Source organism: Vanacampus margaritifer, chromosome 2, assembly GCF_051991255.1.
Source record: "Vanacampus margaritifer isolate UIUO_Vmar chromosome 2, RoL_Vmar_1.0, whole genome shotgun sequence".
Lineage (NCBI taxonomy): Eukaryota > Metazoa > Chordata > Actinopteri > Syngnathiformes > Syngnathidae > Vanacampus > Vanacampus margaritifer.
In genome coordinates, this window is record NC_135433.1 from 31,204,404 (window position 1) to 31,230,141 (window position 25,738).

At 39.9% G+C, this 25,738-nt stretch overlaps 1 protein-coding gene across 13 annotated transcripts in view; it reads right to left on the reverse strand.

Annotated features, from left to right (window-relative positions):
- Positions 1-25,738, reverse strand: part of ctnnd2b (catenin (cadherin-associated protein), delta 2b) — a 144,575-nt gene that overhangs the window by 5,223 nt on the left and 113,614 nt on the right. For 8 of the 13 annotated variants that reach the window (XM_077556413.1, XM_077556411.1, XM_077556407.1 and 5 more), the window contains 9 exons: positions 24,367-24,580; positions 14,248-14,434; positions 10,742-10,859; positions 10,107-10,289; positions 6,645-6,818; positions 3,026-3,176; positions 2,018-2,276; positions 968-1,061; positions 720-846 (listed from right to left, as the gene is read on the reverse strand). In XM_077556413.1, coding sequence (XP_077412539.1) covers positions 720-846; positions 968-1,061; positions 2,018-2,276; positions 3,026-3,176; positions 6,645-6,818; positions 10,107-10,289; positions 10,742-10,859; positions 14,248-14,434; positions 24,367-24,580 — 1,507 coding nt within the window. The remainder of the gene's footprint in view (positions 1-719; positions 847-967; positions 1,062-2,017; positions 2,277-3,025; positions 3,177-6,644; positions 6,819-10,106; positions 10,290-10,741; positions 10,860-14,247; positions 14,435-24,366; positions 24,581-25,738) is intronic. The other 5 variants (XM_077556417.1, XM_077556419.1, XM_077556418.1 and 2 more) reach the window with 1 other exon arrangement.

The following is a 25,738-nucleotide window of genomic DNA, read 5'->3' on the forward strand; positions in this document are numbered from 1 at the left end:
CTCTCACACACACACACACACGCACGCACGCACGCACGCACACACACACACACACACACACACTCTAACGATCCATCTTATCTGACACTTGTCAAAAGCAATCCAAGGGATCCAATATAGAGACACACAACCAATCACACTCGCATTCACACCCGCATGCAAGCGAGAGTCTGTGGCTGAGGCCGGAGCATGAAGAGAGAAGCCACAGAGACCACAGGAGAACAAGCCAAATCTGCTAAGTGGAGGAGGTGATGACAGGGCCCTCTCCATAAACCAGTCACTATCCTATTTCATGCTTTCACTTCCCATCTGGGAACTTTGAATTGAGTCAGTATCTGCTGTAAATCTATTTCTGTTTCCACAATGTCAAAGACTGTTCACCTCTCGTGCGCTGATTTTAAAGGGAATGAGATGAGCCCCTCCTGTTGATGGGGAAGTTAGTCGGTTATGTTCACCTCCATAACAGCACAAACACACATTTCTAACTATGCCCAATAGCGAAAATAGTAAAAGAAAGGAAACTCCACCCTTGTGCACAGTTATATTGCACTTTTGGCTAGACTTGAATATAGAGCCCTATATCTTTATGTAATCTAGCTAAAAATCCAGTAGGCCTATACTATGCGAAGTAGGTTTGTTTTCTGAAATTACAACCGAGTGAAGGTTAAAAAACCCTTGGTGAGGTGGAATATGGAACAATGGTCATGCTAAACACTCACCTGATCGATTATTTGGTGAGGTCCGTACAGGAGAGATGGACGGCGTACGAGACGAAGAATAAGGCCGCTGCCTGTCCCTTTCGATTGTGGAGGAAGAGCCGATGAAGTGGTATTGGGAATAACCATCCTAGAGAAAAGGATTGGAAAAGGAAAACATGAGAACACTTGGTGGTTAATGAGTGCATTTCCAGGAGTTTTTATGCGGCTAGCGGGAAATCAGCAAATTGGTCGACTGTACGGGTATTTACCTTTTTGTAAAGGCTGCGCAGGTCTCGGTATTGCCACATGCTGTTCAGTACTTGAGATGCTGCTTTCACCACTTTGGGACTATGTCTGGGAATTCAGCGGAGAGGAGAACAAGAAGAGAGAATAAAGCCAGTCTGCCTTCTGTTATAGGGAAAGGAAATTATTATCTACATTATCTACAACAGGGACGTTGAGACTTTTTTCCCCCCATCATTAAAAAAATGAACATGACAAATATATATATATATTTTAGTGATGCACCGAATGCCGAAAATGCATATTTTTCTCATTTTCGGACGAAAATGAAATTGGAAATAAAATTGGAGCCGAAAAAATATTGCTGAAATAGGATGTTGTGGTAACGCAAGCAAAAACTGCTGCAAGCAAGCGTATGTATGAATTAAACGCTGGGGTGAACGTTCCACCTCAATGTTAATTCATGAACAGTAGCCGAAAGCTAGCGTCTTGAGGCTAACCCGGTCGATGCTATCTTAAATCAGCGGCGGGGAATAATGGCAACCGCACAAGTGTTAGCGGAAACCAGTATCGTGATCTCCGTATGGTGTGTGCGCCAGCGAGAGAAGACACACAAGGCAAGTGTGTGCGTGCACTGTAGCAACTACGCGCTAGCTTACAGCGATTGAACTTCTTATTCTGCAACTGAAGTGTCGTAGCAAATTGTTTGCTGCTGAAATGCAAATAACGCCCCCGTTGAATAAGCAACAAGGCGCCCGGTTCCTTTACGTGATGAATGAATTTATTTCACATGACCGAGAGCAGCGACCCAAATCAATTGAGGTTGACGAGTGACGACACTCGAAAAAATTCGCAAAAGTAAAGCTTCATCTCCATATTACGTCCAACAATGTGCAGAAAAGCACTCTGTCTGTGTGCTAACGTCAACTTTATTTATCATAGAATATTATTGTCAAGAAATGTTTAATGTTGACCTTCCCTTTAAATAAAGAGCTGCTGTCTCTGCTCTCTCTGTCATGCAAATATGAAAACATCTTCCCATTTGCTCTGTGTCTTGTAAATAACACTCCACTTACTTGTCTCCTTTGCTTCGGGCGACTCCAATGAGCTTCTCTATGCCCCCGGCATCCCTCAGGGCTTTGGTGTTCTCCATGTTTTTAGTGATGACCTCATGCAGAGCGCAGCAGATCGCTGTGATGGTGTCATCCGACATGGTCTTCCCCACCAGAGCGCAACTGTTAGCACCAGCGCTGCCACTTCCTCCACCGCTACTGCTGTTGTTGTTGGTGCTGCCACCGGGTAGTCGGTGCACCAGGTCCCTCATGGCATATTTGCCTGTTGTCACAGTGGGGTAAAGCAACACATTATTTCGGAAGTTGAGGCCCTCTTTTATTGAATTGGAAGGATCTCAAAGAGAAAATGGAAAAAAAATACATAAATAATAAATTACAATATATTATCACTGGGTATTTTTGATATCACGGCGCCCATGTGGCTAGCGCATCTGCCTCACCGTGAGATGTTGTGGGATGTGAGCAGTTTGCATGTTCTCCCCGTGATTGCGTAGGCATGTCGTGTGAATGGCTATTTGTCGACGTGCCCTGTGACTGACTGGCACCCATTCCGGGGTGTACCGCACTGTTGCCCGCATGGCAACTGGATTAGGAAACTGAATGGATGAAACGGATCTGACCACTCTTGTTAAGTATGTTTTATTTATTTACGTTACAACACCTGCGTGCTAACAATACAAGAGAGAAAGGCTGCAAATGACATTCAGGTCAGGCTTTCGACGTCATATGGTCAAGGTCACCGACATTTACATTTCCACAGGTTCATATAAGAAACTAGTAGAACGCTAGACTTAGGCACATGTACTTTATTGTATTTATTAATAAACAGTAAGGCTTCTCCACACTTTGCTTAAAGATAGTTGCACTCATATTCATCAATGAAATCCATTGTAAACATTTCCAGAATGGCAAGACCGAGCAGAGGGAAAAGTCTTTCCTTTTTAACGGATTGAAGAAGGTATCGCTGTCCCTTAAAATATATTTTCCAAATCATTTTGGCCAGTTACTTACCAATAAGCTCTTTGTTTCTGATGTCTAGAGCCATGTTCCTCAAGGCAGTCGCAATGGCACAGACTACTCGGTCATTGTCTATCCTCAATAACTCCACCAGGATAGGAAGGCCCTTCTCTTTACGCACTGCAGCCCGGATATAGACTGACCACTGGACATAGACATAAAAAGAGGAAATTGGTCAAAGAACATGCATGTGGTTCAATCCACTATATATAGTACTGCTAAGTTAGCAATAACTTGTTTACAAATCTAACCTTACGTTTGACATTGTAAACCAGGGGTGACAATGATACGCTGAAGATTTTTGGGAAAGTAAAAAAAAAAGTTTAAAAAAATTTATGTCAGACCAACTAATCCGCCAGCCACAATCAACATATAAAGTCATAATTTCACAAGCAATCTTCAGATGAGCAATGCAACTTGAACATGGAATTGCCCTGGATGTCATTATTTTACACACAACCTAAAATTACGGTTTGTTGAAAAAAAATATAAGAATTTAAAAGGATGTCTCTTGCCTAAAATTCATTCATTTATTTCTAAGTCTGAAAATGTGTTCAATAAACATACTTTAAGAAATTACAACAAAGTCAAGCTTGGCATTTGTATTTAAAAAAAAATTGACGCCAATATCTCCCACAATCTAACACTACAAAAGTGTTTATACGTGTCCACACCAATGAGTGTAAATCTTACACTTTTTCACTGTTACTTTTTTCACACTTAACCGGTGTTACTCCAACACTGTATATGTTAAAAATCTACACTTGTAAAAACGGAGTAGTGTTGAAAGTACTTTACAGTCGTGTCGGTGTTAAAGATTTAATTCTGCCACTACACTAAACTCTGTTGTTTAAACACTTATGAGTGTACTGCATAAGTGCAGGGGTGCCCAAGTCCGGTCCTCGGCAGCTCCTATCCAGCCTGTTTTCCATGTTTCTCTCCACCAACACACCTGATTCATGATCAGGATTATTATCAGGTTTCTGTAAAGCTTGCTGATGAGCTGGTCATTGGATTCAGCTGCGTTGGAGAAGGGGGGGGGGGGGGGGGCATGGAAAACAGCCTGGATAGGGGCTCTCGGGGACCGGACTTGGGCACCTGTGCATTAGTGTCAGTGTTAAAACTGTAACTCAAACTACACTTTACTATTTGACAACTGATGACAGCATCAGGAGCAACTGTTCATTATCTTGCTCAAGGATACTTTGACATAGTCACACTGGCCTGGGATCAAACCCACGCTATCAGGGTTGCCAGACGACCACTGACACTGACTACTGAGCCACGCCGCCCCAACAACAACTGCATGTATCGCTATTGAAATATCAACAGCGCGCTGCAAAATTGGAAAGTTTCTCCTTCACCGGAAATGAGGGTGTAGTCAATTTAACACTCAAGGTACTGCTATTCAGGTTATACCCAACATCCACCCCAACACTCAAGGAAATTTACTCTACTAGTGTAACTTTTTATCCTAACAGTGTTAAAATAACACTGCTTACTGACTGCATATTTGATCAAACACTGGAAATTTAACACTGACTGATTTGCTGTGTAGTTTTTGGGTTCAAAACAGTTTTGTGTTAGGGATTTGTATGCTCTCACTGTGCTTCCATGAGTTCTACCTGTCCAAAAATGCAAATGCTAAGTTGATTAAAGTGTCAAACTCGCTATTAATAACTATATACTTTTTTTCTCCTCTGTTCAGGGTTTACACAGCCTCTCAACCCTATTTCATTGGGAAAGGCTTCTAATCCCATTGTGAGACCGAAGGATACACACTACACAGATGGAATTTTATAAAACGATTGGTTATGCACTTAATGGTAGCACATGAGTGTCTTGCACAGACAGAACATTCTGCTATACATAGTATTCACATGATGTCACCGACCCTCACCTATCGACCCCGCAGGCCTTCCGTGGGGCAAACGACCAGCAAGATAACGCAACTAAATGCTGAGGAGCGCTCGGGTTGTGTGCCGGTCCATGGAATGTCGAATGGGAACGGCAAAGAAGTGTCCGGAATTACAAAGATACATCGAAAGGATTTCCAACCGACAAAGTCTACCAAAGTGGGTTCTGACCATTTTGATTAAGGTAAATGTCATTGTAAGATGGTAAAAAATGCTTTTACCATAATGTGCCGTGGCTAGCTTTAAGAGCTCTCCAAATACCCTTTTTAAGGTCTCTTATTTTCCTTTTCTAGCAGCCCAAAAGTTGAAATTGTTGTTAAAGTGTACGAAAATAAGTGATGAATCAACAATGTTGTGGTTGTTGTTGTAACATGCCGTAGTAGCTAGTAGCTAGCGCGTTAGGGGGAACTAGCTACTTGGTTTAAAAATAACCCGAGATTCTTCACCACAAATTCACAATTGATAAATGCACATAGCAAACAATAAAATCCCACAGTACAGAAGACGAGCCATCCTATCTTAGAGCATACGTTTTCAAGTCGTCCGGTGCAGGCAGTATCGGGAAATGTTTGTAAGCCAATCGATTCCACTAACCAAACGTTATAACGTGTAAGAGTGTTGAGCTAAATCTTCCGCATACATCATACGGTGACATTCGTCAATAACAAAATAATATTCGGTGTAAACTCAATAGAAGCAAAGCTGACTTCACTGGAAAGTTGCCCCACCGAGTGTGGGGGTTTGGTGGGCAGGTGCGGCTCCTGCCCCCGCCCGTTTGGGGGGGGGGGTGTCGCTGGTCGCTCCTCTTAACTCACTGCACTAGTTTTGCACAATACTTTGTTTATAGACATATAGGGCACATAACACACTTTGGGGGGGTGTGGTAGGGTGGGTACACCGTCTTCGCCCTACAACTCCCCTCCAATTTTAATGCACCACACAACTGTGGGGGCGCTCCTGCGCCTGGGTTTGCTCTCCGGCCGGTCACCTCTGCGGGGCCCGGGGGTTGTCCATTGGCGCTGCCGTGGCCTGGGGGGCCCTGAGGTGTTGCGCTTGCTCTGTCCTGGCAGGGGTCGACGGCTCCGCTCTTTGGTGGAGATTTTCATGCATGCCAGATCCACCACACCAGCATCTATCGAAACTCAGACGCAATCTGCTTCTTCCTCTGGTCGTTGAATCGGTGGAGGCTGGTGTCTGTGGATCTCACTCTGCTTCATCTGTCCTTCCTTCCTTTCCTCAGTCTCTCCTTTGGTCTCTTGAGGTCTCCCTGATTTGTTGGAATTTAGATGTCTCTGGGGTTGGTGAAGGACTCTGGTTGGTGGCCTGGTGGGTGGTGTCTGGTCGGTGCTGGATTTCACTTTCCTTTCTTTTCTTTGGTCCTTCCTCGGGTCTCCTGACGGCCTCACGGCTCTGGCTGGGTTCTGAAGTGTTCGGTTTAGGTGAACGATATGGGATTTTTTAATAGGGTTTATGTGAACTAATGAATACACACTCACACGCACGCACACACACACACATACACATACAAAATATATATATATTTTTAAAAAAGAACGCTCGCGATCCCGTGACGTCAATGAATACTATGTATAGTACAGAGCTTACAGTGGTATTCTCCCCAGTGCACCCGCATGTTCTACAAGTGATCTTTCAAGCTCTCTGTGGATTTCAATACACACATTATTGTGTGCTTATACCTTCCAGCTCCCAGCAGCAAGGTTTTGCAGCGCACCGGCTGCTCCCTCCAGGGTGTCTGGGTTGGAGCATTCAGACAGCAGGGTAAGGTAGGGCTTGACAATACTGGGGTGCCATAACATCTGAATGCCTTTTGGGGGCTCCGCCAAGTCCGGAAATGGACCGACACCGTCCCACTGTGAAAAAGGACACAGGGTTAAGGCAAGAAAGGTACTGTGTGGGTGTTCAAGCTAATGTTTGGGTTTATGATAACAAAGCAATAAGTAATTGTACTTCAGTGGTCAGAATCGGCCAATTCTGCATCTGTTCTGTTACCTGTTTAATCCGATTGTTATTTCTGAGAAATGACAAGACATATGCTTTGAATCATAGCGCAGTGATGGAAAAATAACCTCTCAGCTGGCAAGTTCTTAAAGACAGTGAGCGTAAGGATGACCATTAACATCAAGTGAAGACTTAGTGCTTAACATTGTAACAGTTTGATGTGTTTTCTTACAGTGCCACAACAAAGTGACAGATTCCCTGATCCAGCCAGTGATGGCATTTTTAGAGTATCTGGGTAAAGGATTTGAAAAGTCTTGGTTCTACAATATATAACACTTCTTCCTTCCTCCATTAATTTGAGGGTAATTTCCATATACATTTTGGCATAGGTTTTACAGATGGATGCTCATCCTTACTACAACCATCCCTATTTATATCACTTGGGAGTCGGACCAGCACTGAGTCAAGCTGGCTTGCCTATTTCAATACCAACTAAATAATGTATGCTACAAACAGTTACAAGAAGTTTGAGGAGCCTTCTAAATTACCTTGATTTCTATTAGTTTAACAAAATGTCTGTCTTATGTTGGGAAGTAGACGAAGAAAAGGTCACATTCGTTTTTTTCCTTCTTTTTTTTGGCAAGTGTACATGCTTGAATGCATTTCATGAATGTCAGTGAAAAATCTTTGAAAGCCTAACAAAGTTTAAATATAATGTGTTGGAGAAGTGTTAAAGAAATTCCTCAACATTTCTGTGGTCTGCTATTATTGTATTGCTGATGCCAAAACCGGACAAGTGATCTAGAAAATAGGTGCATGGCAATCTCTTGAACTTCCTTCCATGCATTTCATCTAAGCTACTATCTTTTTTTTCTAATTACCCACAGTTAATAGGATAGGACCTCTCCAATAGGAGCTCTATTTGCTACTTCATGTTAATCGGTTACAGCTGCACTGGAGTGCTTACACACAGATAGAAGAAAATGCTGTATGATATTAAAGCAAGGAGGTTTTTAGTTCTGATTTTTAATGTGATCACAGGGTTACTTGTAAGCTCACTTAACCCTGTCGTTAAGCAAAAAAAAAAAACATTGCTTAACAAATGTAAGTTAAAATACCAGCATCAGTATTCCCATTTCAGAATCTTATTCTGTTTTTGTTTTAAACAAAACGGGGGCAAATTATGCTTAATTGGCGATTCACACACCGGATGTGTTGGGTTCTCCATTCCCTATCTTCTTCAAATGTGAAAGATGTCTGCCACTCAGTCAGAATGTGCCTCTGATTGCGTATTATAAGCATGATAGGATGGAAGATGGAACATCAAATAAAACAGCTCAATTTTACACCAATTGCAGAATGATGGTGCGTCTTGATTGGATAATAGATAAAAGTGAACTAAAATGAGCATTTTGATTAATGAGCATTTTGATTAATAAGCACAGGTAGCCATGAACTGAGATTAGATGAGCTATAAAAGATAAGCCGTTGTGCCTAATATTATGCTCTTCCCTTGGTTTACTTGATATATTTATTTAGCAAATACAAAACCAAGCTGTTGCCTCCTGTTTTGCTGAATGGAGGCTGGCCAAGCACCGGCCACCGCTGTGTACAGAACTTTGGTAGACAGTGTTGTTTTTAAAGTGCTTTCCAAATAAAGTTGGATTGGATTGGATGAACAGTCCTGAATCTTATAGTTGTCCACTTCCTCATTGAAACCTCAGTACCAAGGACCTGTTAAGCAGGGTTTGTCATCAGAAGTTTTTTAGGATCCCCCTTGGATGCCGATTCCTTCTTCCAAGCAGCTTGGACGACAAAAACAATGGATAGGGTGGGGTTCTTCTAGTGGGGATCCTGATTGTAAATTCAGCAGTCATTGACGGCTAAAGACGTCAAAAATTCTTCTTCCATATTTCTATTAGTTGAAGATTTTTTTTTTTAAATTGTACATTTAAAACAGATATGAAATGTGTGATTGATCGTGAACTAACTATTGAAATCATGTGATTAATTATGATTAACAATTGTAATCGCCTAAGCCCCAATTTTCTTATAATCTTTTCTTTAAAAAACAAAACAAAATCGCGTCAGGCGATTATTTTTTTTTAAATGTAATTAATCGCATGACTTCAATAGTTAACCCACGACTAATCGCAAATTCGATATCTGTTCTAAATGTACAATTTAATTTTTCTAGGTTTTCATACTCTTGTTAACTAAAGTGGAAAAAATGTAAAACTAATAGAAACTATTAAAATAAATTTTTGACGTCTATAGCCATCAATGGCAGTGAATGAGTTAAGGATCGGAGGGGTCTTTTGGCACATTTTTTCAGAAGATCCTGTTCGCCAGATGTTTGCTCCATCAAAGACTAAAATACATAATTTCAGACAAAAAGACACACACATATAGTGCCACTCATGCAGATGTTTAGCGCTGTCAGGCAATTAAAAAAAAAATCAAATTAATTATATGATTTGTAATTAATTAATCTAATTAATTGACTTTAATCTCAACTCTGCTAAACGTCCCCAAATAAAAAATAAATAATTCTAGGACATTACGGAAAATTCTTTTTTTTTACACAATCACTGCGTTCTTGTTAATAGTCCTGTCTTTGCTCTTATTATAAATAAAGTTGCCGTTCAAAGGTCCAAGTAAGCTTGCCTCGCTCTCCTGTGTTGCACTGGTGTCCATGTCTGTTGTCATTCTACGTTTGACTAGTGGCGCAAGTAGGAAGTGACGTGCCACTGCAGCCTACGGGTCACTCAATGAGCCACATTTCAAATGCTTGCGCAGATTTCACTTGACATTCATGGCACCTGACTAAATGAACCCACAGGCGTCATTAGCATCCATGAGGCAAGGGTCTTTCTTTGTTGAGTTGGCCGAAAAGGGCAGCCAACTGCCCTATTGGTATTGAAATTGGAAAAAGCAAATGGTAGAGCTGATGACAGTTATTGCCTCATTTACAAATAACTGGTGAGAACGTTTCTATGTAGAAAAGCCAAATGGCTTTGCTGTGAGACTTCTAACCTTAATTGCCTTAATTTTCATAACGCGTTCATTGGTAGCATAATTAATCAAATTAACGCGTTAAATTGACCGCCCTAGTTTGATTATGATTCTATCATTTTTCTCCAAACAAGGCCCCTGAGCCACTATATACAGTAACCAAAAAATAGAGTGGAGTTTCTGACCTGGTCGTGTCCCTTCTTTTTCTTCTTCTTCTTGCCCCAGCATCCTGAACTCTCGGCATCCTTCCCACCGGTGTCACATAAAAGACCGTCAAGCTCCTCAGACCCGCCTTGTTGGTTGTGAGACGTCTCTGCAGCCAGACGGTATGACAAGTTCCTCAGGATGCACACACAGTTCTCAACAGTCTGACATAGACGGGAAGAGAAGAGAAGCCAGAATTCATTATTGACAGATTGAAGTGCCACGAAGGAAGAGTAGTGATAAAGCAGTTACAGAGGGCAAGCGGGTAAAATTACGCTGGAACGCTGGCCTTATCATAGTATAGCCAAAAATGTACGCAGACTTGAGCGCAGAGATGCTTATTGACTGTACAGGGGTGTCAAACTCATTTTTGTCATAGGCCACATAAGGCATAAGGTTATGGTTTCCCTCAAAGGGCCTTTAAAAATGTACATGTCATACTATCACATACATACAGAAGCGTGGAGTTAAAGCTACATAGCTACACACACCTGCATATTTGCATTGTCTGTGTATTTCGTCTATATTTTTTGTCTTTTAAGTGTGCTTGTTTGTTGTGTGTGTGTGTGTGCGTGTCTTTGTGTGGTGTGGCGTGAGCGTGTGCGTGGTGTGCTACCTTGCTGTCAATCTCACTGCTCCCCAGTGCAGTCTGGATGACGTAAAGTAAAGCATCTGTCAGACCCTCACACTCCCTCATCCTCCTGCGGGCTTCCTCACCTGCAGAACTCACATTGCTGACACACACGCACGCACACACACAAATTAATAGTCTATATAACTCACGCTAACATAAAACAAGGATCATTGAGAGGTGGCTTTCGAAAACTACAGGTACATTCATGCTAATAAAATGGCTCCAACACTATACAGCAATGGCAACCAATATGATTGGCCCATGTGCCTATTGTAAAAATAGCTAAACCAGTAGTGGGACATTGTGATTTCCAAGAAGTGATCATTTGAAAATAAAAACACTAATAGAGATTTATAGAAATGTATGCGTAAAGTGACTTGGATGGGGGTGGGGTGGGGGCCCGGGTGTACGTGTTGGGTCATCCTAATGAGAAACTTTTCTCGTTTGAACTCCTGAGTAATATATTTCAATTTTTATACCCCCAACACCCATGTGTGTCACTTTAGGGGCTTCATAGAAATGAAATGTAAAGCATATGAACAATTACTGTATCTGTTTCCTACCTTTTAAAAATAATTGTTGATAATGATTACAAGCAATCGGTAACATGATCAGCGTCACTATCCATAGCCCTAATCCCCAAAGCCATCCACTGATCACCCCCCCCCCCCCTCATTATTGTTATACAAACATACTAATTCATAAAAAATATATTTAGATCTTTGGATATGCATATACTGTACAAAAAAGTTTAGGAAAAGGGGAAAGAAAATAATGTAAAAAGCAGATTTAATAAAAATCTCTTAATCTCTTAAAAGTGGGCACTTGCGCATTTATTGCGACTTTCTCTTCAAGTATGAATAAATGTAAAATCATGCAGCCAAGTGGACTGGCGTTAAAATAAAACAGAAAATGTTGTATTCAATTTTTTGTTGTTGTCAGTCTTCTCTGTCAACAAAAACAAAAATCAGTGAGTTTCCTTTGTCATTACATTCCTTTCTACAGTTTTTCCTTCTTTTGTGGATTGCTTGCAAGCACCACAGCTCTTAGTTTGTTGGCAGAAAGGCTTTTTGAGACATGTGACATCATTTTTCCAAAGTAAGACGCAGTGAGCCGCAGGGAGGACCGGGAAGAATTGTTAACGGGCTGATTGAAATACTGTGTGGAGATTGGAGAGACAAGATGTGAACAGAGGGAAAGAAAATGAGAAAGTGGGGAGCATAAAAGATGGAGGACGAGGGGTAGCAGGTGGCCAGTGATATCGCGAACCTGCCATGAAATATTCCATCTTTGATCAGAGTCTCGGCATTCCCTAACGAGGCATGAGAAAGATGAATTGGGAGTTTGAGTTTAGGCAGCTGATCCACACTAACGCTTGCTCTGCAGGACAACACACTAATGCAGACACACCAGCAGGCTCGAACCCCTACCTGAAGCTTTTAGGAGATGATGCAGCACTCTTGAGATTAATACCTCACACGCCATTAGGCATTTACATACTACTGTGAGAAATGATATCAAGCTAACAGAAAAAGTGTGAATACCATTTTGTAGTGCAGGCAATGTCACGATTTAGCAGCCATGAAGCTTAAGTAATCACTTCCTTTTCCCAGACGGTCTATAAAGACCTCACCTTTACAGCGTAAAATATGCATTGCGTTCATTGGTGTTTTTACAACTAAGCAGAAAAAATGTGTTTAATCATAAAAAAAAAAACTGATCCAAAACAACAATATGTATCAGTGATGCTCTAATTCCAAGTGTGTGATCCAAATGAGTAAACAAACACCAACACTCCAAAGCCAAATTGTGAGTCATCTTGATCGCAGCTAAGTCTGTCATTTCCCCTCCCAGGCAAAACAGAATCTAAATATAACCATACACAAACTTTTTGCCTTGAACTTGAGAAGATTTATTTAGTTGTGACTGTGATGGGAAACACGCAACTCAGTGGATAAATACGCATAATCCCTTCTACAGCCAAGCCTTTCCTAATGACAGTCTCCATTTGCCATTCAGCCGCGAATCACTACAGGAGTCCCGTACAAACAAAATAGAGTAGACAGCATAATCGAAAATTAAAAGTATAGGTGGTCCTGGATTGACTGGAAAGATGATCTCGACCTAGGATCATCGAGTACATGCGTTCCAATCTACTCACAAAACCGGGTCTGTGCCATAGGATTGTGTCTCCATCGTAAACCAAACTATATTTGGGGAGTTTTCAGAATGGCCGGTCTATTTCCGCGTCCCTTGGAACTCCTCCCCTCGCCTCAACATAGTTCTTTCATCACAAGATTGCATTGCACCATAGCAATATTATTAGACATGGCTTTGGCCTGAGCGCAAAAGCGGCAAATGGATGAGTTTGTCATTGAATAAAAGAGGATGGGTTTCCCCTCCAAAAATCCTCATGTAAAACTACAAATATGCGAGTGTTTACTGTACTGAAATTAGGACTGGTTGCAGGACAGAGGCCAGTTTGATACCCAATATCTGCTCTTGAGAATGAACACTGACATGTCTCCCTACGGAGATCAATAAATAAAATCAACAATAAAATTAAACGAGACGATAATGTTTTGCCAAATTAGGCAGGTTCAATTACCTCATTTACTCCCAGCCATTCTTACTGAAGCAACTCCCTTCGCTCCAGGCTGTTTTACTGGATTCTGACTGATTTTGCAAGGCCCACAGATTGTGTTCTACAGCTATAAAAACATGGAAACTACCAAAGTGTCTTTGAGTGTCTAAAAAAGCGCTATATAAATCTGATGCATTATTATCATTATTATTAAAAGAAAGATTAGAGTCTCTTCTTTCATCAGGAAGAAAAAAGTAGATTTCTATCTGATTCCGTTTTACAGCAATTAGCATTAGAATATATTAACTCATTCACTCCCAGCCATTTTCACTGAAGCAACCCCCTTTGCTCCAGGCTGTTTTACTGGATTCTGACTGATTTTGCAAGGCCCACAGATTGTGTTCTACAGCTATAAAAACATGGAAACTACCAAAGTGTCTTTGAGTGTCTAAAAAAGTGCTATATAAATCTGATGCATTATTATCATTATTATTAAAAGAAAGATTAGAGTCTCTTCTTTCATCAGGAAAAAAAAGTAGATTTCTATCTGATTCCGTTTTGCAGCAATTAGCATTAGAATATAGATAAGTTTCATCATTATTCACAAATCTGTTTTAAACAGTGGGGAAAAGAGCCTTTTTGCCAGATGGCCCTGGTTGATCTCTTATACTCTGCTGCCACCTGCCGGCCGTTTTTGTAATAACTACCATTGCTTTAAGCGTTCTCTTCAGTTCAGAGGCTACATCAAAGCCTTCTGTATGCTCTAGCATAAAAAAAACTAACATAAAAACATATAAATGTGTTTTGGGGACCATGGCAATATTTAAAACAACGTTTTTATACATTTTTGGGAGCAGATGAGTTAAGACACAACAACGAGAGCCTGTGGTGTGACGTTACTGACCGGAGGCAGCCGGTGGCATTGCGGAGGACCTGGGACGAGTGGAGATGTAATTTGCGGTCTTCTTGCGTATGGGGGGAGGTGTCCCATCCCGAGTGGGGGATGATCACAGCATTGGTCAGAACAGCCAGGGCATCCTGGATGATAGGCATCTTCAGGGCATCACACGACGAAAGGTTCCACAAGACACCTACGCAACAAGGATGAAAGGTCGGTGATGTGTGAATTAACATGCGGCCGATGAAAACACATTCATCCGTTCTTTCTAGAAGACTATCAATAACTTTATGTCCTTCAAAGGGCTTCTCCTTGGGTCAACGATCTTTTCATTGTTATTGTAATATCAGCCATGCTGGTGATTGTAAAAACACGTCATAAATTAACTGTAGTCATTCTTGTTGACCTTCACTTTGTTAAATATCAGAGTCTGTATCTCAGGAATGCACCCGTGTAATTGGATGCTTGAATGTGTCCATCCCCGGTCACATCTGCGTTAATCTATCCTTCTCTGTAGCTTTAATTAACAGCCTCAAAGATCAATGTAAGAGAGTCGTGCATGTGGTTAGAAGGAAGCTATGACTCGCTCCGGTCTCCGCAACATTAATTAGCTGGGTCTGTCACATTTTTGCTTGCGGATGCTGGCAAACATGTACAGTATTTTTGTCATTTGGTTGCTTTTAAGGATCTTGGTTGGGGTCTGTTTTCCAGGGGAGAGAAACATATTTGTGATGCATATCATTAAAACCTAAGCCTTTAAGTTTGTGAACGCGCTATATAAAGTCGAGTATCTTTTTTTCCAAAAAATATCAATAATAATAATAATACAAATGTAAAAGTCGATCACCGAATTTTAAAGTTTATGCCACCGATGCTCCAAATGAAAAGAATCAATAATTTAATTTAATGTAATTGGTAAGACACCAGTAATTAGAAGCTTCGGTTTAATTTTACGCTAAAATATTACGTACTAATATTAATGTCCATGGATGTTCAAATGAAATGTACAAAAAACTTCAAAGCTAGTTAATGATTCAAATCAGAAAGTTTGTTTTCATTTGACGGACCAAATTAAATGGCTACATTTTAAAATCGTCACGTCACTGAATCACACCGTGCCCCATGTATCGACATAACATACCAAATCGTCTTTTATGAGCAATGTACACCAGACATAAATCGGTTTGACGATGCTGATTTGTTTTTCTTTGAATTTAATTGACTTGGCTAATTTGAGCTTCAGAGAGCTTTTACACGTTGGTGCATATTAATAAACATGACAAAAGCTACAACCATACCATATCGAATTGATCACCTCAGAATCTAACTGAATCAAGTCGATACATCCTTGAATCGCATCGTACCCCATGTATCGAGAAACACATCAAATTGTTTTTTGTGGAGAGATGCACACACCTAGTAAATGGCATTATTTGCTAATTAAAATGCCACGTTAAAGTTCTTACACATTCCCGGATATTAACTCATTCACTGCCATTGAACAGATATAAAATTTGTGATTAATCGTGAGTTAACTAGTGAAGTCATGTGATTAATTACAATTAAAAAATGTAATCACCCGATGCCCCTAATAAAAAAGAAGAAGAAAAGATTTTAAAAAATTAGGGGTGTCAGACGATTTTTTTAAAAATTGTTATTAATCGCATGACTTCACTAGTTAACTCACGATTAATCACAAGTTTTATATCTGTTCTAAATGTACAGAAAAAAAAAAGTTTTCATGCTCTTGTTGACAAAATTGGAAAAACAATGTGAAACTAATAGAAATAGTTCAAATGAATTTTTGACGTCTATAGCCGTCAATGGCAGTGAATGAGTTAAAAAAAAAACATATTTTGGCGGTTGATATCATGAGCTCACTGAAATTGAAATAATCTGTATTAAAGCATATCATGATGTATGATACACTTGCTAATCACTGTATAAGTCTCCTCCTGCACATTAGTAACAATCAGTCATAACTCACCATGTACCATTTCTTAACATTCTTCACTATTTTTGCCAATGAATGTATGTTGTACTGCAAACAAAGATTAGATTTAGATTAAACTAATTGCTTTCACACCTGCATCGCGAAAAAGTAGTCAAACACAGCTGCAAGAATATAAACTAGAGGGTTTTCTGTACGGACAAGTGGCAAGATAGCTTTCACAAACATAACATGGGGGAAGAATTGCCCTTTGCTGATAATGCCAATATAATAAAGTGTGTTCAATCTACCAAGCTTCAACAGCAATTAGCTAAGTGCACTTTAAGAAGACACACATACAGTAGAATGTTTGCAATCAGCCAGGTCTTTATTCTCATTTTTGTCGGATAGTCCAAATTAATATTCCAGTATTGATGAAAACAGGATTCTATACGTGGTTGCGTTTCTACATTTGCATGCCTCAATTTGAAGATCAACAAAGCTTTTTTTGTTGTTGTTTGGTCTAAGGTAGTCTCAAAAATAAATGGGCAAAAAGCTTACACTATATTGCGTATTAAAAATGCTAAGCCTCCCCGAGGATGATCATGGTTGCCACATAGAGGCATGCAAACAATATCATCATGAGTAAAATCATCTGTTTGCCAGCCTCTTTTCCACTGTGCAATATGACATCATCCGCCTGAAGAGAAAGGCAGAGTGGGTCTTTATCTTTGATCGAACACGTTTGCACCCACAAACCCGCACAAATGCACACAAATACACACCCAGATGAAGGGGGTTAATTGCCTCAGCCTTACATCATGAGTGGCAGCAGGAGGTTACAAAATGTGCTGTTGTATTGAGAGAGGGGAAATGAACATGTTGGCTGGCTTTCTTTGTCTCTGAAGCCAAAGCGCAGCTCTCATTTGGGCTGTCATTCACTCCACTATCTAATTTCTCCCTCCTGCATCACCGCATTGCATCTCTTTATCTGCCTATTGATATTTGAATTTGCTTTGCACACTTCTTGTATCTCTGACACCACCATTTGTCATTTTGATACGACAGCGGGAGTCTGCACAGAGAAATATGTTCAAGCTATTGCCTCCCAAAAAACCCATTGTTGAATAGCAGGGTGAAAAAAAAAATGAAATTATGCTTTTTTTTAATTGCCATATTTCAGCCTCCTTCTGTCTCACCATGACAACAGGAGCAGGAAACAATTCAGAGATTCAGTGTGGTCTTAATTGAGACTCCTATAAAAATTAAAAAAAATCTACCATTTATTCTCATGCTTACCAGAATAGAGTATATCAACATGAGTAATTGGCCATGGGACCATATTGCTGACAGGAAGTGAAAATGTAAGAACATATAGATACACCTTTCTTTGCCTGAAATTCACTGTCGTAGCCAAGATTCAATGCATCACACAGTGTGAACATTCAGCAATGTATAGATTAGGACATACAGTGTGGCTTGGTTTTTCTAACAAGCTTGCAAAAAATCATATAGTTTAATAGTTTAAATCGTGCTACAAACTATTAATTGTGTGAAGGCTGATAGCAGTCAACTTTTTGATTCCACTATTTTATTACTCACACTTTTTGACGTGTTACTCCTTCCACAGCTTTCAACCGATTCTTATCATTCTAACTTCAACATGATCCAATAATTCACTTCAAGTGTGCTTTTATTTTTCTAATTAAAAAAAATCACAATCTTGCCAAAATTAAAAAAAAAATGCCAACTAAAATGTCACTATTCATTTCCAATGGCACATTCGACATTACACATTTACATAGTTCTCATTTAAAATTAAAAACAATCTAATAATAAAAATAATAATGCATCGGATTTATATAGTGCTTTTCTAGACACTCAAAGACGCTTTACAATGTAATGGATACATTATTGTTGCACTCACACATTCACACTGTGGTGGGGGTAAGCTACTTAAGTAGCCACAGCTGCCCTGGTGCAGGCTGACGGAAGCGTGGCTGCCAGTGTGCGCCTACAGCCCTGCCGACCACCACAGAGTCTTGCCCAAGGACACAACGACACATGACTTGGGGAGAGCGGGGATCAAACAGCCGACCTTCTAGTTACTGAACGACCGTCCTTACACCCTGAGCTACGGCTGCCACAAATCTGCTCATTCAATTCACCTTGCAAAGGATTTTTAACATTACAAAAATTCGCACATAGCAAAAATGTCACATTTTCAAAGTAATATTCATAAATTCACCCCAAATGTCTCACTTAATGATCAATTATTTTTTCCCCCACATTCATTCACTGATTCACACACACTTCAAAAATTCATGCGGTTCAAGGCAAGTTTTTGCATTCCAAATATTCGCATTTTTTCCAAAATTCAACATTTCCCCATAAAAAATTCAATATTAATTCCCGATGACACATTCAAAGTAACAGATTCATATCACTCTTATTTGAAATTTACATCATTCAGCTCATTCAATTCACCTTGAGAACAATTTGCAACATAAAATAAAATAAAAAAAAACTATATACCATTTTCACCATTACAGTTTTTTTTTCAATTGCATAAACACTAAAAACAAAGAATGACATAACTATCAACACCTTACACTGAAGGAGCAAAATGTTGGATTATAAACACAAAGTCAGCCTCACACTTTTTGCAGAACAATACACACAGTGATTTGCCAAAAACTTGCATATTATATTATCATGTCACTTCTTTGCCATTTCAAAGCACCGACTGACAAATCAGCACACGCGTGAGCCTGTTGATTAAACATACAACTTAGGTCAGCAAACACATGTATGCTTTATTGTACACACACTAATCGGGTTTGAACATTACAAAAATGCAGCAGGTAAGTTCACCTGCTTTCAACCAAAATGGAAGAAGTCAGAGGGGGAAAAGTGCAATCGGTGGAGGACGAGCAGGAGGTCGAGGTCGAGGAAGATGTGAAATAGGAGGAGAACGTCCTCAAAGAAGAAGAGGAGCACATTTGGCAAATGAAATTCGTGCAACACTAGTTGATAATGTCATCAATCATGGATTGACGCAGAGGGAGGCTAGACTAAGAGTTCAGCCAAATCGTAGCAGATTTACACTGGCATCTGTCATAAGGAGCTTACAACAAGAAATAAGTTTAAAAAATGCTATTGCCTACAATGTTGATGAATTTCGCTGATGAGATCCAACTAAGCGATTTATTTAATTTAATTTATTCATTTTTTTTTTATTTTAACTTCACATAAATTTAACTTGTACTGGTAGTGCAGTATTTATATTTGTCTATTTTCTGGGCTTACAGTGTTGGGATACATTTTGTTTTGATTGTCTACACGAACTGATTTCAGTTATGTAAAGAGTAATACATTTTCAGTAGTGTAATCTTGTTTTTGATTACTGTAAAATACCCACCCAAAAAAATATATGATTTTTTAAATTGTTTTTCTCCTCTTATTTCAGATTTTTTCAACTTAAACCATTCCAACTTTAAACTGCTCATCTTATCCCTACAGGTAGTTTTTCTTTCAACATTTAAAAAATAAAAGCCAAAATTCAAATATTTTAGTTTTTCCTCATCTAAATTGATTGACCGATTCAAACAATTCTGACTTTAAACTGTTGAGTTCATTCCATGTCATTGTATATTATGCCACACCATTCAATTGGGCTTGAGGTGGGGGTTCTGTGCTCGTCCTTCCGCCCCGCACTCATCCAAGCATGTCTTGATGGACGTTGCATTGCGCACTGCTCATGCCGGAACAAAAAAGGGCCTTCTCAAACTATTCCCACAACGTTGGAAGCATATGACACACCAAAGATTCTGGGTAAGATAAAGAATAATAATATTTAGGACAGAGGTATAAGTATTTAATGAAATAAGGGGTCTATATTTTAAAGGCTAACACTATTTTTTTTCCTTGAGGTATAGCTTCTTCTTTTTCTTTTTTTTTGCTGTGCATTCACCATCTCTTTGAAGCTGTTGACATTCTTGCATTTCAGCTTGACATTTATTTGATGCTGGTAGAATACCAAAGTAATTACTCACTGAGACTGGCTTAATGAAATTTTGATGAATTGATGGAGGTCCAGCAGTCAGACTAGCCCACTTGTAATTTCATGTGACACTGTGGGGGGAAAAAATCTTTTCCTCTCCTTTAAAAGCGAAGCCTGGATGGCTGTTTTGAATGATTACTTTTCTTTTACGTCACAGGTAAAATTCTGTAAATGAGCGTTCTCAAAAGCATATCCCAGGTCCTTGTTTGGTACAGCAGGCATCATGTTTTGTGTTTAATCTCATTATCCTCTCAAGTATTCTTTAGGAAATGACTGAGCCCACAGGGGGATCGTAATGCTGCGTCTTCAGTTTAATTTATCCACAGCGGGACTGCAAGAAAGTCATCATGTGTGGGGTTTCCCAAGAACACCCACAAGTAAAAAAAAAAATCAAAAAAAAAATCACATTTCGTTCTGAACAGGAAACAGAGCTGGAGAGGTGCAAGAGAGATTGGAAAACAGGTAATTTTGCCTCTTTGACGCCCCCCCCCCCCCCCCCCCCCCCAAGCCTTTTTTCATCATAGCTGTGAGTCAGGCAGCTTGCCTACCCGCTGTGATCCTGATTCAAAATGCCCATAAGAGGAAGAGATGAGACTGAAGAAAGGCAAAGTCCGTACACAGGATGAGGAGGGGGAAAAAGGGTAAAAGTGAAGGAGTGAGACTTAAGCACATTCTCTTTACAACCGACCAGTTGTTCAACTGATTAATGGGGTAGATGCCACGGACTTCCGACTTCCGGGTTTAACACATCAGCGCTGTTTCCGGCCACTGCTGGCCGCGTTGCAACACTCGCACCCCCACCCCTGCGCCCCCGCTCATCGGCGGGAGGGCGTCTCGGCTAACTGAAATGCTTCGGACACTGAGACAGACACTACACACTCGCAGCCTCGCACCCGTCGACGGAAACGCGCAACCGAGGGGCACAAAGGCGGAAGCGTACTGGGCCCACACATCACAAACCGGAAACGGAAACAAAGTTGATGGGTGAAAACCCGGAAGTTGGAAGTCCCGCCCCCTCCGCGGCATATAGTTTATTTGTGACAGGACAGATTATTGTGCTCTTTTCTTTCAAACATTGCTCTAATTTATATGTTGATCATAAAGAGACTCGCAGCCTAGAAAAGCCTTGTGTACAGTGAGAGCATGTACAGTGCATTAACGTTGACACTGACTCAGAGAACAAGAGGTTCACAAAATGTTATTTTAAGTGAATAATCAGCTCACATACACATACAGGATCTCCCACTTGTTCAGATGATAAGTTTGTACATTCCCCACTTGTCCAACCATAAGTACAATTTGGGGATCTTCCCATCTGGAACTTTTCCCAGAATCACATAGTGTTCCACAGCTCAAAACAAATCATTTTCTCGTCATTCTTTGTTTTACGACTTTGTGAAAAACAAAAAGATTAGCCAAATGAACTGTTGGTAATTCTGCTGTCTGCCTAAAATTGCTGATCTTGCCACAGACTGCTCCCCCCCACGTATTTGCAGTTGGAGATTCAAAAAGTTAACTTCATAAGTACTATACGAGTCGTTGAGTTGACAATATTGGAACGCATAACCTTAGTTTGTTTCAGCAACTAAATCATAGCGATGATTTATTTTTTATGCTGAATATGGACTTTGGCATTTCCTGTGAGAGGCAGATGCCAGGACAATCATACCAGATCAGCGTATTTGGCATTATTTACAGTCCAACAAGTACTATGGTAGCCCAAAAGGATGTAGATGTAACCAGTATAACAGAATAACGCAGATGACTCAAGTGGGCTGTGACCATAAATGAACACATGAGGAGGTAACTTTAGTAACAGTATGTCATTACTAAAAATAGCAACACACAAATTGAACAATTAAAGAAAATGAAAATGGGCCCTAGGAAAAACAAAGTCGTCTTAAGTAGTCTGTAAGTCAAGTCTTAAAGTCTGTGATCACTTCTCTTTCCACTTGAATCCTTAAGGCGTTTTTTCTCTCTCCAAAAGTTGGCATCAGAGTTCTGTTTGTTGGAAGTGTCCTACCACAATATAGGGAGTTCCGTGAATGATTTGTTTATAAGAGGGGTTTTATTCACTTTAAAGTTGTTTCTGATCGTTTGATTTCCTCGCTCCTTCTTCAAAGTTCTCTCACTGCCTGTCAATCAAGTGACTATGGGGGAGGGACTTCCGGTTTAAATGAATCTCAATGGCAGATTTTGTTAAAAAAATAAAAAATAAAAAACACTGTTATGGATTGAAAATAATATTCTGATGATGTCATTAATATTTCTATTTTATTTTATTTGAACTCTTAATTGGTCACAAGGTTACATCAACAACTAATTGACTGGTGCAAGAGCACACCACCTTAAGGGGTTACTGATATTAACTAAGCACTAAATATGAATTGGTCTTAAATGCATATTTTGACCTCCCTACACCTGACTTTGTGAAAATTCTAACTCTTATAGAAACACATTATTAGTTTTTTTTTGGTATTTGTTATACAGTATTATCCCTATTTTCAATCTAAATGTTTCTCATTGGGTTGTATTTTAAATGATTATTATTATTGTTCCATTCAGTTTTGTTGTTGTCATGTCTTTCTAAATAAAAAAAATGCAACGCCTAGTGTCTTTTATTATATTCACTAGTGTCTGGTATAATAATATAATAACACCTATATCTATCTTATCACGTGAGAAAAATGTGCTCGTTGAGGTCTCCCTGTTCATTTCATCACACTTATGAAAGGATAAAGCTTTATCACTAATTGTGCAATGCTACACTTAGTCGTAACAAGAAAGGTCCTACCGGGACTAGAAGTTTCCCACATCAATTTCACACCTGCTTGCACTTTCAGGAAGTCAAATCTCAATATGGTCTAACAAAAGATGCTGTCATGTTGATGATGCATTATTTGTTGACATGTTGGCTGGCAACTGTCCATCCACAATATTATGTTTTGTATTTGTATTTTTGCAATCTTCCTGATGCAGCAGATTATCTATTGACTGGTCCAGACTGGTATTAAGTTAAGAAGTTTAAAACTCAACACAGTTCTGGTGTGGCCTCCTGAATTTGGTAAATGATTATTTAGTAATTTGTCAGAACTTATTAAAAAAACTACTACTTGGTAACAAGCACGATGCAAGCACCAATTTCCTATATAGTATGAAAAAAAAGAGTTCAGTTTGAGAGAGTTAAAGCATGTAAAAAACGCCACTTTTAGAATGTGTTTTTCAGATTTCAATCTTGATTTGAATAAACCCCAAAGAATTCTGGATATGGAACAGTCAAATGTTGAAAATTATTTATAGTGTCGATGACTGCCTATCAAGGTCCTGGAGGTAAAAGTCTTTTCATGATAACGGGCTTTTGGGAATAGCAAGAACTCCAAACATGGCTGGTAATCATTTAAATATTTTGGAGTTTGCTTTGTTGAGTCCTCTGTGGCTTCAGAATGACAACTTACATACTGCGCTTTGACGTGGAACATCATTTCTGAAGCCCAGTGTGGGCCAAAGTGTGTATCAGTGTGTGAGATTGGTATACTGTAACGCAAAATATTTTTTGGATGAAACGCCCATAATGCATTGAGATAAAATATGCCGACCTGAATACTTTTTATCGTGTTTTAGGTATACCACGCCCCAGTTCAAGTGTCAACCTTCAATCGAATACCGCTACTCGCCCTTGGAAAAATGGATGCTCCTTCATCTCGCATCTCTTTTATGCCGATGGTGAAAAACATTTACGCGCTATATCTCCACAAGTGAGTACTACATAGTTGTCAGTCTTTACACATGTTTTCGGAAATGACCTTCAAACATGCATAATGCATTCATAAACAAATCTCGGAATTCACCTTACTAGCATTTCATGTATATTTTATCCAAACCTCTCCAAAATGTTTGAATTAAACTTGTCACACACAAACATAACTTATGAGGCAGAGGCAATTTCAGACCCATTTCATGAATATACAAGATTTACAGGTTGGGCCTTCAACTGTCAGAAAACAAAAGTGAACAAAAGACAACAACATACATTTTCAGATTTGCAGTGTCTGTATACTTGTCTTTATGTTTATGAAGACAAAAGGACTATAAATTAATCGTTGGACCTAATTCCTATTTCTGTGTGTTTCACCTGTAAGGAGCTCTCGGATCTCTACGTCTGTGGTCTTCCGGAGAAGTCGGACCAGAGCTGGTATTCCTCCACAGTTTTTGAGTGCAATCTTGTTGTCGTCATTGGCCTTCCCATAGACCAGGTTCCGAAGAGCACCACAGGCGCTGCGGTGCACATCAGTCATCCGGTGGTCCAGCAAGTCCACCAGAAGCTGGATGCCACCCTGTCGCCGGATCTGAGGTCAAGAAAGGTGAAAGAATTACTATCTTCTGCCTAGTCTGAAGTGAAAAATGCATATTGTCGCTGCCCTGTGAAAAACACTTAAGTCCTTTTTTTTATTATACATTTTTGCGATGCTTCTGCATTCAGTTTCATTTCATAAACGTAACCAAAAAGAGACAAATATGGACATAAGTGTTTTTCACAGGACAGCGACGGTATTTAGAATGTGGCTAGTGTGCCCTTATTGGTAACATCCTTCCCTGCTATCTTCTCTGTCTAGTGTACATTATAATACATTTCCTCAGTGAAAACAAAATGACAAAATGTTCCAAAGCGGCTAGAATAGTAGGTAAGGAACAATGTGTCTTGTTATTCAGTATATGAAATGAGTGTTACATTTTAAATATGAGAAAACAAGTTAACATTTTAAAGAGTGTGATTAGTTACACTCCAATTAGAACACTTGAAAACACTGAAATTTTCCTTTGACTTAACACAGCTTATTAAGAATATCATTGCTTGTTGTGTTATTACTGACAAATAGCATGTATCAGTAAAATACTCAAAAAGAAAGCCAGCCAGCCATCCATCCCTCCATCCATCCTCTTCGTCTTACTGAAGAATCCCAAAGCATTCCCCGACGAGTTAATAGACATAGTGCTCTATTTTCATGACTGGCGGAAATCAGGTGCGGCACACATCTGTGCGGAGGCATGTTAGACCAAGTGTTGGTAATTTTGCAGACGGATGCAAGATGGCACATTTTAAAAAGTGCTGTTATGGGCCAACATGATTCGCCATCGCCACCAATCAAAGCAGCTCCTCTCATTCCTGTTAAATGTGACAAGTCACATGGAGGCAGGAAAAGGACACAGCGATCCGAGCATTGATATTGTACTGCGAGTGGCAAAAAACAATGTGAGCAGGTACTCTCAAAATCATGTTGGATCATCTGCGCCACTATTTAGACAGGGTCCGAGCAGGAGTAATTTTAGACCGACTTTTTCTGCCACCATGATGTCATTTCGCTGGGAATATCTTCACACGCATACCTTCACTACGTTGAAACACCCGGCATGGCGTAGGCAGTCAGCCAAATTGGCAAACAGGCGCAGCGAGCCAGTATTTCGGCCTGCCCATATTTTCCGCTGTCCATAGGTCCTAATTTACT